The sequence below is a fragment of the Vidua macroura genome, chromosome 18 (genome assembly GCF_024509145.1).
Source record: "Vidua macroura isolate BioBank_ID:100142 chromosome 18, ASM2450914v1, whole genome shotgun sequence".
In the NCBI taxonomy this organism is placed as follows: Eukaryota; Metazoa; Chordata; class Aves; order Passeriformes; family Viduidae; genus Vidua; species Vidua macroura.
The window spans coordinates 12,883,566-12,899,962 of record NC_071588.1 but is presented as its reverse complement, the minus strand read 5'-3'; the positions used below and the strand labels follow the sequence as shown (position 1 = coordinate 12,899,962).

At 44.4% G+C, this 16,397-nt stretch overlaps 1 protein-coding gene across 5 annotated transcripts in view; it reads right to left on the bottom strand.

Moving 5' to 3' along the window:
- MTMR3 (myotubularin related protein 3) overlaps positions 1-16,397 on the bottom strand; it is a 74,104-nt gene that overhangs the window by 27,462 nt on the left and 30,245 nt on the right. For all 5 annotated transcript variants that reach the window (XM_053994173.1, XM_053994171.1, XM_053994170.1 and 2 more), the window contains 6 exons: positions 14,750-14,827; positions 11,200-11,273; positions 10,737-10,826; positions 9,091-9,207; positions 3,496-3,578; positions 793-959 (listed from right to left, as the gene is read on the bottom strand). In XM_053994173.1, coding sequence (XP_053850148.1) covers positions 793-959; positions 3,496-3,578; positions 9,091-9,207; positions 10,737-10,826; positions 11,200-11,202 — 460 coding nt within the window. In that variant the 5' untranslated portion in view covers positions 11,203-11,273; positions 14,750-14,827. The remainder of the gene's footprint in view (positions 1-792; positions 960-3,495; positions 3,579-9,090; positions 9,208-10,736; positions 10,827-11,199; positions 11,274-14,749; positions 14,828-16,397) is intronic.

The window sequence follows — 16,397 nt, the reverse complement described above, 5'->3', positions numbered from 1 at the left end:
AAACCATTCCATGATTCCACGATTATCCTAACCTAGCATCAGGCTGAAGTCCCTTTGTTTCAGCAAGGAAGAGGAGACTCAGCAAGACTTCCACAGGTCTGTCAGCTCCCATTTCCCAAATTTAGTTAAAGAGGGAAAAGCCCTGGGTGTGAAACTCTGCTCTGAGGAGATTTTTGGCATTTTCCAGAAGCTGCTAATGAAGTGTGTGAACAGGAACAGGGCCAGGGAGCTCCTCCTGCCACTGTGTGATCCCTGCTCCTCCCCAGACACCACAGACACCAGAGCCTGTGCCAGGCTCCAGAGCAGCTTCAGCAGCAAGGACAGAATCCCAGGAACATCTCTCAGCCTGGTAATTGGGGCACTTCCCTGTCTCCACTTCCCTGAGGCAGTGAATTGTGACTGACAGGAGATCACAGAGCGCCTGGAAATCAGATTTCTTATACTCAACCAAGTGCTACAACCACCAGCATGCCAAGCTTGAACCTTTATTTACTTGTGAGCTTCAAAAGCTCTGCAGCAAAGATGGTATTCCACTGAAAAAGATCACTGCCTGTGGCTGTGAATGAACCTCAGGAGTAGCTCAGGGGCTCCCTTCTCCTCCCCAACATCCATCTTGGAGATCACTGTTCCAGACAAAAAATGCGGCAATCAACCCAAAAAGGTTTAGACTGAAAGCTGCTGCCGTGGTGAACAAAATGCTGCTGGTTCTACACCTGACTGACTGGCTGAATCAAACCCACCCCAGTAGTTCCCTGGGGATATCCACGTGCTGCTCTGGCTGTTCCCACATACCTGGCCGACACAAGTCCCCGTGCTGCTCCTTCTCACTGGCGTAAACCTCCATGCACCAGGCGTGGTAGGCGAAGGAGAACAGGTCCTCAATCTTGGACGGGGGGCGGATGGCATTGTTCAGCCTCTTCAGCCAGTCCTGACACTGCTCAAAGGTGGAAAACTGACACCTGGCCCAGAGACAAACATCCCATGGGTGACTTTCAGTAAGAGAAGCCACTCTAGAAGGTGACAGGTTGAGCATGAAAAGCTCTATGAGAGCACAAAGTGAGGATAAACACCTTAGTGACAACTCAGTTCTATTTCCATGTGCACTCTAACGGAAAGCAAAATGAAACCTGTGGAAGGAGTAAAGAAACACTTAAGGAGTCAGGATTAACTGAGCAGCAACATTCTGTGACTTGGAGTAACCAGGGTGTGCCCTGCCAGGAATAAGAGGGACATTTCTCCATGTGTTACCTATAAAACCAAGGAAAGACCATTCAGGTCAAAGACAGGAATGTGTTACAGCACCTTCTGACTGCTGGAATCGGGGGGAAACTCAGAAAACTTTCCCACACATTATAACCTACATAATAGAACTATAACCATAGTCCTGTTAACAAGAACAGGCTGGGACAGCTGGGGGTGCTCACCTGCAGAAGAGAAGGCTCCAGGGACACCTCAGAGCCCCTTGCAGAGCCTAAAGGGGCTCCAGGAGAGCTGGACAGCAACTGGGGACAAGGGATGGAGAGGGAGGACACAGGGAATAGCTTCTCAGGGCCAGAGGGCAGGGCTGGATGGGAGATTGGGAAGGAATTGTTCCCTGGCAGGGTGGGCAGGCCCTGGCACAGGGTGCCCAGAGCAGCTGTGGCTGTCCCTGGATCCCTGGCAGTGCCCAAGGCCAGGCTGGACACTGGGGCTTGGAGCAGCCTGGGACAGTGGGAGGTGTCCCTGCCCATGGCAGGACATGGTGCTCACGGTGGACTGAGATGGGTTAATGAGATGAGTTAATGAGATGGTCCTTTTAAAACCCTTCTCTTTCTGGCTTTGTTGGGAAGCACGGACTGAGCTTTGTCCAATGTTACAGACTAACAACAAGCAGAGAGAACATTCCCTGCACAGGAGAAACCAATCTTCAAAGCAGTGCATTAAAATTACATTAGCTTTTCTTTTCAAGGAGGATTCTTGGACTCTTTAGAGTAAAAGGGTGGAAATAAACCAGTGATTTATTTTGCTTTGACATTTTTCTTTAAGATTTTATAGTTATTAAATATTGCCCAAGTATTTCCATTCGGCTCAGTCCTGGGTAATGATGGCATCTGCATTCCCTTGGGGCAGATTTATGTCCCCTACCTGCAAATACTCAGAGCCACAACGTGGAAGGGAAAAGCCATGTCCAACATCTCCCAAGAGCTGTAGGAACTGCAGCCTGAGGTGTTTATTTATTTCCCAGCATTGACTGTAAAGCAAGCCCAGACTACTCGCTGAGACAGGATAATTATCTATTAAACATCCACACTCAGACAAGACACATCTCACCCTAAATTCCTTCTAAATTCTTTTGAAGTTAGTGGTGTAAATAACAAGTATTATCTCCACTTGAATTCTATTCTCAAAATACAAAGTTTGCTAATGAAAAAGAATAAGAATATATTCTAACTCTTGTCTCAGTCCCAAACTTCACCATCTCGCAACCATCACCAAGTCCTCCATTTTGGATATGCAATTTTGAGAGAAAAATCGATAAGGATGGCAAAAATACAAATAATTTGCATTCATTCTACAATTGAAGGGGAAAAACAAATTAATGTAGGGAAGAAGGGTGACTTTCTTAAATGTCAAGAGCTACAAGTGAAGAGGAAGTTAAACATTGAATTCAAATTAAACTAAATATTACCTCTAAAGTAAAATCAGTCCTGGTGAAAAAACAGCCTTTCAGGAAGCAGCTGACCTGTTAAACATTCTGAGTGCTCACAGATGGCTGGAGCTCCTTTCATTACACAAAAGGTACAGCCAGCAAACATTTAATCAAAAAGAAATGTTCCTTTCTTCTTAATTAAAGTTCATAGATCAAAATTAATTTCTGCAGCAGAAAAGTTTAAAAAAAAAAACCCAGCGAGGAGCAGCTCAGGCTGGGCAGCTCAGAGAGCCCTGGCTCGGGTCTGGAGTCTGGGGAAGGACAGCCAGGAGTTACTGCTGCCTGCACACCTGGATTTACCACCTTCCTTCACTTTCTCTTCCCTTATTCCCTCATTTTCTTTTCCAGGAGGTTACCATGCCTCAAGGATAGTGACTGTACTCTCAAAGGTGTTGAGAGTGCAGGGTGGATGAAGCCTCCAGACCCCAAATCTTGATAAAACAAATTTGCAATGTATGTATCGGTGGCTTTAGCTACTTCTGTACCTATTGATATGGAAATATTGATATATCTATAATAAATTGTAGCAATGTATTCTAACTGATTGCAAAGCAGGGGCAACACAGTGAGACTAAAATTCATTTCAGAAAAAAACAAGATCAGCCATGTGGGCTCAGAGCAAGATTTGCTGCTGTCCTGAATCACAACAATGAGACACACAGCCCTCCTTGTAGAAAAATCAGACAAAATAAAAAACTTTTGAGGGAAATCAAGCAAGAAACCCCATTTCCTTGAACCAGCCCAGCTCCCATGCCATGTGGAAAGTAAATTTCCCCCCCCCCCCTTTAACACTGAGCCTCTCCTACCTGATAACCTTGCAGTCCTTGCAAGTCAAATGAAGCTGGAATATATCCCGGCACTCCACACTCTCGATGAGCTGCAATGGAACCTGCAATTAAACACATCAGATTATTTCATTTCTGCAGCAGTAACAGCAATTTCTTTGCATAACTCACAAGGATTTATTGCAGATTACATGGAGGCTGAAGAGAGGAAAACAAAGAAATCCACGAGGAATTACTTCAGCAGCTCTGAAGTTTGGTACCAGTATTCATATTCCAGCTCCAGCCCTGTGGAGTCCAAGAGGATCCTGTGGGATCCCTTAAGGGATCCCATGGGAGCACCTGAGAAGGCTGCAGGAAAGGCAGCAGACACCCCAGCTCCTCTCTCATGGAATCAGTTTTCTCTCTTATAGGTCTAAATTTAGGAATCTTAATATATTTTTAGCTGATGGTGTTCAAAAAGAACTGCTAAGCAAGATCCCCTTAACAGATTGCTGCAGCCTGGGTGTTTTTCTATGGCAATATCCAATATTTCCTCCTCAGGGAAAAACCCTTTGGTTCCACTTGTAATGGAAGCAGCCGAATTTAGAGTGATAATGCTGAATCTTTCCCAGTTAAAGTGCAGTTATAGACACTTCTGTTTCCTGGCATGTTTAACCAGCAGCAAGTTGGTCAGACAACACAGAAGAGCACCTGCAAGTACCTTTAAAGATGACAAAACCCACAAGATGAAAATATTAATTTTCAGTATTATTTTGGAACTTTACCTGAGATGGGCAAATGTACATTATTGTCTTAAATGAACAGAAGTCATAAATAACTGTAAATATAGCTAAAACCTGTAATTAACATGAAGCACAAAGCTGTTTGAATTGTTTAGTAGATTATATGGACATTGCACAAGGCAATAAAACCTCTGCTGTCCTTTAGTAACGTTCCAATACTCTGATTTTTGCCATCACAGGACTAAGATCCAGCAGTTTAAGTCTGGCTTGGGGCCTACAGGATATGGCTGGAAGAGCCAGGGCTTCTCCATATGCTTGGGCAAATCCTTGAAGGTCACCTCCAACCAAAGCTTCAGGATAAGGAATCAAGACAGCATCTTCTCAGGCATCACAAAGCTTAAGAAGTACCTCATTTAGGTGGAATGAAAAAAAAGGAAATTAACTAAAACCAGCAGGCAAGGAAAAGAGATGTCTCAAAAATACAAACCAAGGGAAAACCTCCTCTGAGCAGGGAGATGTCTGGAGAGAGCTCAGGGCAGATGCTGTGCCCAGGGGAGGGATGAGAACTCTGCTGGCTCTGGGGAAGGCAGGCACAGCTCAGGGCAGCACCTCAGACAGAGCCCAGAGCATTCTCAAATCACTGTCCAGAGCTCACAGCCCCCAGGTGCAACAGGCAGGGATTTTTTAATGCTCAGCCTTTCCCTTGCCCGTGTCAGACCACAACGAGAGGCAGCTCTGGAGCCACCAACCCTCCCCTGCTGTGCCCAGCAAGGCTGGGACAGGGGAGTTACTCTGCTCCTTCTGTTGTAACTGGACATTAAATGACAGAAAATCCATGGACAGGACTTGGCAAGAGGGTGTCTGACTCCACAGCTCAGTAATTTGTGTTTTCAAATCTGGATTTTAAATAAAGCTGCAGCTTGAATTTCTGTCCATGTTTTCAGCACTGTCACTGGTTGAGATCTGTGACACAATCAGTGACATGAAGGTGGCAGGAAATGAGGAATCCCCTCTGTGCCCTCCCTAAGCTCAGCCTGACTGTGGGTGACTCCACCAAAGCAGCAGGACTGAAGTGCAGCACAGACCACAGCAAGTGCTCTGTTCCACAGCTGATCCCTGCATTTCACCTGCTCATTCCTCCAGTCTGCCAGGCAGGGAAATTGTCTGAGTTTTGTCTGATCAATTGAAGGAATGGAGCTCAGACTGGAGAATCTTCCAGTCTGTCTTCATGACTGGACAGCCCCACACAGACCTACTAATAATTCCCAGGAGGAATTTCTCCATTGAAGGAGTGCTCAGGCATTGGCAGGGGTGCCCAGGGAGGTCTGGAGTCCCCTGGAGGTGTCCAAGGAAGGATTGGATGTGGCACTCAGAACTCTGGGCTGGGGATAAGGTGGGCATTGGGCACAGGATGGACTCAATACAACTTTCCAACTTAAATGATTCTAAAATAACTTATTTAAATCTACCACTGAGTTAAATTGGCACCAACATGGAAAGTAAAGCATCTTTCCCAGCTGAGTCAAGATTCCAGACTTGCTTTTTAAGTCCAGTGTTGCTTTGTCTCTTATCTTTTTATTCCTAAGTCCTGTTTTATTCTGTTTTTTTCCCATGTCCATCTTCATTTAAGCAGTTCTCCACCTCTTCTCCCTCCTCCTGGCATTCTGCTTGTGGCTCCTCTTCCTTCTGTCTGCACTCTAATGACAAACTAATTCTTCTCCTCCTGCATTATTTTTTATTTCCTTCTTCCAATGTCACTTCTTGTTTCCTGCCCTTTCCCTGTGCCCTCTGCTCCCCAGCCATCCATTCCCCTCCAACAGCCCACCAGTGATTCCCTCACAATCTGCAGCTTTTTCTTCAGGACAACCTTCCCATTAATCTTTTTAATTTTCCTTCCCAGTCATAAAAATCTGTCCTGTGGTCCTCTTGTGTTTTCAATCTCCTTCCTAGCCATTATTCTTCTCCCAGCTAATCTCTGTGGAATTATCTCCTGTCATTCCCTCCCTCCCTGATAACCTTCCCTTCCCACTGCACATCCTTCAGGCTGTGCCAGTCCGACACCCAGAGCCCGTTCCTGGAAGAGCCATCAATCCTATCTGCAGGCACTTCTCTCTAATAATGGCATGGAAACCAGGCAGGGAGAAGCAATCATTTTTGCTTTTATAAGAATAAACATGCATTGTTATCTGAGGCACATTACATCCCATTATAGGGAGTACAGGAGCACCCTGCTCTTGCAGTATCTCCCAACTGTCTCTTATTTAAAATTATCTCATTTTAAATAACAGCAACATTCTACAACTCCAACTTTTTATTTTTGAGGGGTTTTTAAAATTATGTTGATGACTGGAGCTGTCTGTTATCTAAGAGCAGGACAAGATATATTTAGAGAATTACAGCTCTGTAGTCAGAAAAAGCACAAGTTACATTTTCAGTGCTGAAACAACCCCTCCACAGCCCAATCCCTGCCCACAATTCCCAGTGGCATGCAGTGGATCATGGCCAGGCTGCTGCAAGCACCAGTGACCCTGCTACAGAATGTCCCTGTGCCCCATTGTGCCCAAACCTCTCCAGGACCTCTCGTGGCACCCAGGCCCTGGGAGCTGGAGTTGGGATCTCCTCCTCGTTTTCCCAGCTCAGAGCTGGAATAATGTCAGGGTTATGGAGCAGGCTGGTGGCCTTAACAAGCACAAGGCCAAGGCTGGGTGTCCTGGAGCGTGGGATGAGGTGGCACATGGAGGCACTGAGGGTGTAAAGACAGCTCTGAAGGGCTCCAGGGTGGAGGGAGCTGAATCCCTCCCCGAGTTCACGGAACCCACAAGGAGTGTCTGAAGTAAATTTTGCTTTTAATTACAGCTGATGACACTTTGGATTATTTATCTTGAAGGCAACCTCTGAGCCCCCTCTTGTCTCACAATTGTTGTGCTCTGTGTGTGAATAATTTGGGCAGCAGGGCCTGAGGACAAGACAAGGATTATGCCACTCCAACAGGGATGAACCACAATAGCCATGGACATGAGGAATATCCCAATCCAACCATTTTTCCAAGCAAGGGAAAGCTCACACTAAAACTCAGTTCCTCATCAAAGTCCCCCCCATCATGACTTTCCTTTAGTACTGTGTCTAAAATCCACCATTGGGAAGAGATTACATGCAATCCATGCTTCTACAAACTCCACTAAAATGTTAATTCTCCCATCAATGCAATTAGCTTACAGGGAGGAAAGTGATTAGACAGAAACACTCAGCAGCTGCAAAGTCTGACATTTTCTTAAGGAATCAATAGAGTTGGGCCTGGGAACCAAACCTCCCTTATGCACCAGGAGATCCCTGTTGAGTCTGCACTTCTATCCCATGGATAAATGTAAGTCAACATCCCTGAATGTCATAATCCCCCAATTTATGCATGGTCTGTGGGACCTTTTGTTTTTGCATTTGAAACACCATGTTCCTATTAGCACTGAGATCTAGGAAATTATCCATGGGAAAGATCTCCACACACAGCCCCTTTCTGCGCTGTTGCAATGGGAACATTAACAACTTTGAATGGATTTCTTTCCCAGCCCAGGTGATCTGGAGCTCTGTGCTGCTCACTGAGGTGTCACAGCACCATTTTCACAGCCAGGGAATTGTAACCAAACAAGAGGGAAAAGCCACAGCCCAGGAATGAAGAATGTCTTGCAGGTATTTGCTGAACAGCTGTGGTGACATAAAGATAGCAGGAAAGAATCAAGATGAACTCAATCAAAAATGACTCAGTGAAAATTTGAGTTAGAAAATCACCATCTGATCAAGAATTTTGGTCAATAATAACCAAAAGGATTACTACTATCAAAATTAGCAATTTAAATATGATTCTTAATTACTGAAGAATGTTTTATCCTTAAAGACGTCCCAAGCCCTCCCTGCCCTGGATTTCAGTGGAGTTCATAGGAAGTTATTACTGATAGTCATATATGGTTACAAATAATTATTTATATTCTGCTCTACCTCATACTCTGATTATTTCTGGTTAATGATGCTGATGATAATGAGATGTCACACAGAATGAGAGGGCAGAACACTGCATGTGAAAGTCAGGGAAGAAAAATTAGCATGGTAATATTCACAGGTTTCTGTGGACTCTTCCCTGAACACAATCAAGGAATGTGATTTGAAAAAACACCAATTCTTGCTATGCTCAAAAATACTGAATTGAAAATCCCTATAAAGCAATATCCCTAATTGTCCTAAGGACAGGAAGTGCAGTTCATGCTCTAATGGCTTTCCTAATAAAGGAACTCCATCATTCCCTGGCATTCCTCAGGACACTCTTGATTTCCACACTGGAAGTGTCCCCAGCTTGTGAGACTGGTCTGTGTGAGCATCAAGCACTGCCCAGGACTGCCCAACACCCATTTAACTGTGTCTGCTACCAGAGGAGGTGGAGATGGAGCCATTTCAAGGAATGGACACTTGGAATAAAAAAACTGCCCTAAAGAAATGCATTGAAGGTGAGTTCCTACTCCTGACCTGTTACATTGAAGACTGCACTCAAACCATTCAACATCTGGCACAGAACTTCAGCAGCTGGACCCAGTCCCACCTTCTGAAGCTCCAAGCAAGGCACAGATGAGGTTTAGGTGCCCCAAAAGCCCCTTGGAAGACTGACTATTTCTCCCCACTGAGCTTGGGGACAACAGGTGGCTGACACCTGAAGGTTGAGGCATGTGACATTTCTTTATGACATCTGATTTTCAGAGCTGCTGAGTCACCCTTTAGTGCCTAAATACACATTTATTGTCTCTGAGAAATCGATTTGAATATCAGAAAAAAAATTTCATTCTTAAAAGGGGGGGGATCACTGTACTGTTATCCCAAATTCTGTTATTTCCTTTGAGATCAGAACACTTACATTCACAACAGATTCCTTGAATTTGATGTGGAGCCTGTAGTTGGAAAGGGCAATGATGGCATCCTCTGCTCGTCCCACGTACTCCGTGCTCTCCCCGTGGAGCTCAATGAACGGCACCTGCAGAAAGGCAGCAAAAATCTCATTTCAGAAACCATTTCCCAAAAATCTGCCCCTCCTGCAGCACAAGAAATCAAACAAAGCCTGCTGAGAATTCAGCCCTGTTATCGCTGCTAAGTAGGAACATCACGTAAGGTTGGCTCTGAGGTTAATTGCAGCCTTTTTCTTAAATGATCCCTTATTTTATGTTACTTTTCCTGAGTGGTAAGTGCCTGGTCAGGGAAAGCAATGAATTTTTATGAAAAATATCCTCACATTTTGGCAAGCAGGCTGACAAAGCCCTTGATTTACGATCTCACTCCTTACTTAATGTAGAGTGGCATTTCCATAATGTTATTAAATTCATCCTAAAGTAGGCAAAACATCCAGGATGAATAATGTTCCCTGCTATTTCTCCACTATCCACCCAGCAAGCTCAGGTAACCAGCCTAGGCTGGATCTCTAAATGCTACAAAGCTGAGTTTGGACAAACCAAGCTTTTTGCTCCCTATTTCTCACAGGAAATATGAAAATGCACAAGAAGCTGCTACTTCAGAAAGTCAGAAACCTGCAAAGTCATTACACCACACATGGAAATTGTCACTGGTTAATTAAAATGTGACTTAAGCCCAGTTTAGCTGAGCCGGGTGGAAAGTGAAAACGCCCACCTTGAAAGTGATCTGGTTTTTACACCAAAGTAGCTTGAATCAAATAAAAATACTTTGTATTACAATGAAACTCTTCAGTTGATGCAAGAGTGTCTACATGGAGAGTCAGGCTGTGAGAGCTGGGGGTGCTCACCTGGAGAGGAGAAGGCTCCAGGGACACCTCAGAGACCCTTGCAGGGCCCAAAGGGGCTCAAGAAGAGCTGGAGAGGGACTGGGGACAAGGGATGGAGGGACAGGACACAGGTAATGGCTTCCCAGTGCCAGAGGGCAGGGATGGATGGGAGATTGGGCAGGAATTGTTCCCTGGCAGGGTGGGCAGGCCCTGGCACAGGGTGCCCAGAGCAGCTGTGGCTGCCCCTGGATCCCTGCAAAAGTCCAAGGCCAGGTTGGACACTGGGGCTTGAAGCAGCCTGGGATGGTGGAAGGTGTCCCTGCCATGGCAGGATGGGACTGAATGGGCTTTAAAGTCCTTTTCAACCCAAACTATTCTATGAGTCTATGACAAATAATTTGTACTAAACTGATTTCAAAAGGAACCTTGGAAAACAAAGAAATTAAAAAATATCTCTTTTTGTGCAACAGAAGACTTTTGGCTTCATAATAACCAGATGCCAAGGAAGTGTTCAATCAGCTTAGTGCTGCTTTTTCAAAACAGAGTTGTTGTTTTGAATAAAACCCTACCCTTGGAATTAATGCACAGGTAGCAGTGATATTTTTCAGACACTTGAAGAAATTTCTTGTAATAAAATGCCCAAGTTCTTTGTCCTACCAACAGAGAAAATGAGTTTCTGTGCTGTGAATTAAAATTCTAGAGGAAATGACAGAGAATCCATAACCCAACTGGAGGCAGTGTGATTTGAACAGGAGCAGTGTGGTGATTACCTGAAGGTTCTCATCCTCTCGGATCAGCTGCTTCCTGGGAAAAATCTGATTAGCCTGGATGCATTCAAGGCTGTGCTGAGTCTCTTCATCCTGAGGAACAAAGTGTGACAGTCACCTGCAGCACTGGCACCTGCTGCTACCTTCCCCAAGCATCCACAGCCAAGGAAAAGCTCCCACAGAATGAAATGTCCAGAGAATTCCAGGAGCAGTAACTCACTAAAGTTTCTAAACTCTCCAACATGGGCTCTCAGACAACAAATTTGGTATTAGCAACCAGTTCCCTTCCTACAGCCTGATTAATAAAGTCATTAAAAGCTGCAAGATTTATAGCAGCATTAGGAAAAAAGCATTAGCACTATGCCTAAAACTCAGCAACCCCACATGTAAACATTAATTCCCTAATGTTTTCCCCATTTTAAACTCTTCTGCTCTGTCACAGACCCTACAAAGCCCCTTTGCTTACCATGACAGGCCCTGGTCCGGAGGAGGAATCCTCGTCTTTATTTGCAATACTTTGAGCTCTTCACTTACTAAAATCTAGAAAATAAGGAAAGTATAATGATGAAATAAGATTCATTTTCTTTTAGCAAATAAATACAAATTAACTTTTAAAGACTGTGAATGTAGCTGTTAGAAAACTGAGAGCAAACAGTAATTATGAAAAGATGAAATCTATAGAAGCTCCCTCTCCTGAGAGCCAAAATTGTTTCAAAATATGTCTGGTTCCTTCTGTTCATCCTGAAAAATTACCTTTGGATGTGCTGCTGGGAGAACACCTGTCTGAAGGCAGCAATTAGACCAGTGTTTATATAATTTAAATTAAAATATGTTCATCTTTCCAGATCCCCCGGAATTTTCTCCCAAGTTGCCTGCAGATGGTGAATCAGAAATCCGTGGGATACAAATCCAAAGGGATTGTTGGGATCATTGGGGGTGATCTGGTGTGGAACACAGGGTTTGGATCCTCCTGGAACAAGCTCATTTCAGCTATGGCATATGAACTGGAGTTCTTCTTGGGATAAAAATCCTCTTTTTACACTTATGGCTGATTTTGGATATCCATGGATGTACCAAAATATCCATTTTCCTGCACTGACATTTCCAAGAGTTCATCACTCCACTTCATCAGCTCCCAGCACTGCAGGGAGCCTTGCACACATCCCGCGCTTGGTATGGAATATTGACAGAGGGCAAAGGAGCAGCAGCTGCACATCAAGTACCCTCACATAGGTGTGTTTGTAAATATATTTACATAAAAGGGGGAAATGATGAGCAGAATTGAGCTCAAACTGCCATGGATTCACTAAAAATTAATGCAAAAAGTAGATATAAAATCCTGGGAGAGCTGGAGAGGGACTTGGGATGAGGGTCTCAAGCAACAGGACGAGGAGGAATGGCTTCCCAGTGCCAGAGGGCAGGGATAGATGTGACATTGGTGAGGAATTCCTGGCTGTGAGGGTGGGCAGGCCCTGGCACAGGGTGCCCAGAGCAGCTGTGGCTGCCCCTGGATCCCTGGCAGTGCCCAAGGCCAGGTTGGACATCGGGGCTTGGAGCAGCCTGGGACAGTGGAAGGCATCACTGCCCATGGCAGGGGGGACATGGGATGAGTTTTAAGGTCCCTTCCCACTCAAACCATTCCAGGATAGTATAAAAAATACCTTGTTATTTCAAGGAACTCCTTCAGCTTCACACACAATTATCAAAGAAACACCAACTTAATTTTAAAAATCTACTTTATTACAAATTTGAAGCTTGCTTAGTATCTCTGAGGAAAAGTTTTGATTTAATAGGCACTATGCTGGAAAAAATTCTTTCATACTTCAGTTTGATTAGATGTATGTAATTTATAAGTTTATTATATAACCACCTACGTATCAATAAAACCCGTATTAGCTTAGAAAATTGGGTCTTTTAAAATATCTTACAGCTGTGCATAAACCAGCAGAGACTACCCAAAATACCAAGTTTCAGTATAACTCCTGCAATCAGTGCAGAATAGTTTCTACTGTGACAGTGTGCCTTTTTCCATGTGAGAATCTTCCTTTTTAAGGTGAATTTTGGGAAAGCTGTGTGGAAAAAAAAATTCTGCCTGCTTCAGTTTGGATCAGGACTATCAGATGCAAAGGGTGATGTTGCCAAGATAAATGGTACAAGAAGTTATAGGACTGGTTCTAAAGCAAACACTTTGCTCTGGCTGCTGCTGGGCATCAGTGAAACGCTTCAGCAACTTCTCTGCCACCAAAGGAATGCTGAAAATTGCTGACAGAAATAGCAAAAAGGCTGAAATGTTACAGTGACGCTCTCTGAGCTGCTGGACAGTGAATACTTGGAGAGAAATCATTCCTTTCCCATCACGTCCACGGGCTGAGCCTGCTCCCTCCAGCGGCTCAAGGTCACTGGGCTGAGCAAAAGGAAAAGGGAACAGCTCTGGGAGCAGGGATGCACCACACACTGCTCAGGACAGCCCAAACCACACCTGAATCCACACTTCTTTCTATCCCAAAGCTTTCTAACCCATTCCCAGTTCACCAAACTCTTCCCGTGGGAACAGGAGGAGGACCCCAGTGACTGCTGCCACCTCATAAGGGCATTTTTGGCTTTAGAAGCCTTGGAAGTAAGAACATTCCTCCTATCATCAACTCCACCAAGCACTCCTGAACCCTCCCCACCATCATTCCCCACCGTGCTGCTCCGAGGGACAGCTGGGGACAAAGCCAGCCCAGCAGCAAGTGGCTGCACAAACCCATTCTCAGGCTGATCCACACCGCTTTTAGGACTGCAGAATGGAAGGAGAATTCTCATTCTGTTCAACTGCAGTTCTGCCCTGACAGTAAAACCCATTTTCCAGAAGTGAATGGAAAGGTACAAACACAGCTTAATTAAAAACCTGGTTAGGAAAGCGGCCTTAAATTCAGGCTCCTCCTTATCAATAGGATCACACAAAAATAGCAGCCAGCTTATCCACAGAGCAGTGAAACTTGGTTTTATTGGTACAAATACTGGATTTGGTCAGGATTGAGGCCAAAAAAAGGTGATGTTACCAATTTACCGTCTGCCCTTTTACTTGCAATTCCATGTGTGTTAAATTATGTCAAAAAAAGAGAATGGTCTTGTTAAATCTCCATCCTTACGTTCTGCTTGAAAGGATAAATAATGAGCAAAGGTTTTAACCTCAGACTCTGTTCAGTCTCTATGGGAACATCTTAATTACCTTTTGTTTCAGATGTACCTTCTGGTTTAAATTATGTACATAATTAAGAGTAGCAATAACCATCTGCTTGCCAGTGAATCTAAACAAAAAAGATTAGCTAAATAAAGGATCGTTTAAATTCACATATATTTAAATGCAGTTGGACTTTCAGCAAGGAAAAGAAAAAACTGGAGGGAAAAAAGAAAAAAGGAAAAATCCACTCATTTAACTTTATCCCCTTACCTTCCCCATCCAGACTGAATCCCATGCATTTTAATATCAAAATAGACTGAGCTGACCCCTGAGCTGTTTACGTACTGTGGCACAGCTGCCCTCTGAGTTTGGAATTCAAACCTTTTGGCAAAGGAACATTAGAAAATTTGAGAATTGAACATTCAGGAATGTGCTGTACCTTGAGCAAAAGATGCTTCTGTTGCAAACTGAAAACACTTCTCCCCCTTTGGCAGGTGGAAGGAAATTTCTGAGATAAGGATTAACACTCCATTTCTCTCGTTTCAGTCCCTGACAGGGAGGTTTCTCCTCTTTCCTGACACCACAGGCAGCAGGGACTGAGTAACTCTCACCAGGATTTACTGGGAGAGCAGCTGACAACATGGATATTTGCACATTGTTCAGGAATAGGAGCAGGACAAAGAATGTGTTTGAAGCTTGGGCACAAGTAAGAGTCAGGAACCTTCCTTTCCAATAATTAAAGGCTGCCAACTCCAACTAGGTGAAATACTAATTTTTATCTAAGATCTTGGAAAAAATTTGATTTCATTAATGATGAGCACAGAATCCACAGACAAGCAGCTGATCTTACCAAAGAATGAGAGAATAAACAGTCCTCTCTTGTCCCAGAAAGTTCCCACTGTTCTCTTCTGATACTTCACATTGGCAGCTGCAAATACAAAGACAACACTTTAAAATATGAACTCCCCTTGAAACACACACTTTTGAACCTGCATCCTAGACAGGAGACTCCACTGTGGGGGGACTTTGGATCAATTCAAGGGGAAAAAGAGAAAGTCTGAGTGCCTTGGAGTTGTAACAAGAGCTTAACATGCCCAGAGAGGGAAGTGCAGGACTGGATTCTGATGGATACGTGTGGATAATGCCTCTTTTCTGGCAAGGAGCAGTTCTGAAATCGTGGTCACAAAGCAATTCAGCATTTTCATAAATGAGTAAACAAAGCCTAAATTACTTCACAATACGAGCTACAGGAGAGAGTTTTATAGAAGATCCAACTGGATTTACACTGATCTTCAAAGTGGGTTTAATTTTACATTGCAATTGGCATTTCTGGCCCCAAGAAAGCCAGTGAAGACTCCCAAACAGTGGTTGCTGCCTGTGTGCTTTGGTCTAATGGTACAAAAATCCCAGGGATCAGCAATGCTCATGAGGCCACTCCTGCCAAGACCTTTCCTTTGGATTTTCAAGAACTGTACAAACATTTATTGCATCAAAAAAGAGATAGTGTGCCAGAGATACACATTTGTCAACAATTAGATGGAGAAAATATCTGCTCTGCTTCATTCCTACAGTCACTCCAACAAGACCAATAGATACCTCCTGCAGCATCAGAAGGACATAAAGTTTAATGCTAAAATACTCAAACACTAAAATTGAAAGTTCCAGACTAACCCCATTGTTCTAAAGCACACAAGTAGCCAAACTGATGGGACACCACTGCCTTGTATCCAAAGGTTTGCTCTTCACAGAAATTTGGATATTCTCCCAGTAGCACACTGCATCTGGATATGCCTGGAAAGTCCAATTTCTCCATCATATAATCCTGCTGCTGGAAATAGTTTGCCTGTACTTTGATGTGCCACAACTACTGACAATTTTCACATTGTGGTAAATGAAATAAAATACTTTTGTATTTTGTATTCATTCTGTCCTTTAGTTTATAGATGACAGGGAAAAGAAGTAATACACAGAAAAAGGAGACGTAATTTTAGGACTGACAGAATAGAAAGAAATAGTTTAGGAAGTTGTGCATCAAAAATTGTGCATTTCAAGGAGTTGTGCCCCAGGCCCAGCATTGCCAGCGGGGTGAGGGAAGGGATTGTCCAGCTCTGCTCTGGGTGGCCTCTCCTCGAGCGCCGGGGACAGTTTCACCACAGTGTCAGAAGGATCTAAAGCTGTTGGAGATGGACCAAAGGAGGGGCACGAGGATGGGGAAGGGTCTGGAGGATGAGTTGATAGCACTGGGATTGTTCAGCTGGAGCAGAGGAGACTGAAGGGAGATTCCTCAGGGCTGCAGGTCCTCCCAAGGGGCAGCTCACATCTCTGCTCTGGGACAGGGACAGCACCCAGGGAGCAGCTGGAGCCGGGCCAGGGCAGGTCAGGCTGGAGATCAGGAAAGGCTCTTCCCCCAGAGGGTGCTGGCACTGCCCAGGCTCCCCAGGGAATGGGCACGGCCCCGAGGCTGCCAGAGCTCCAGGAGCCTTTGGACAGCGCTGCCA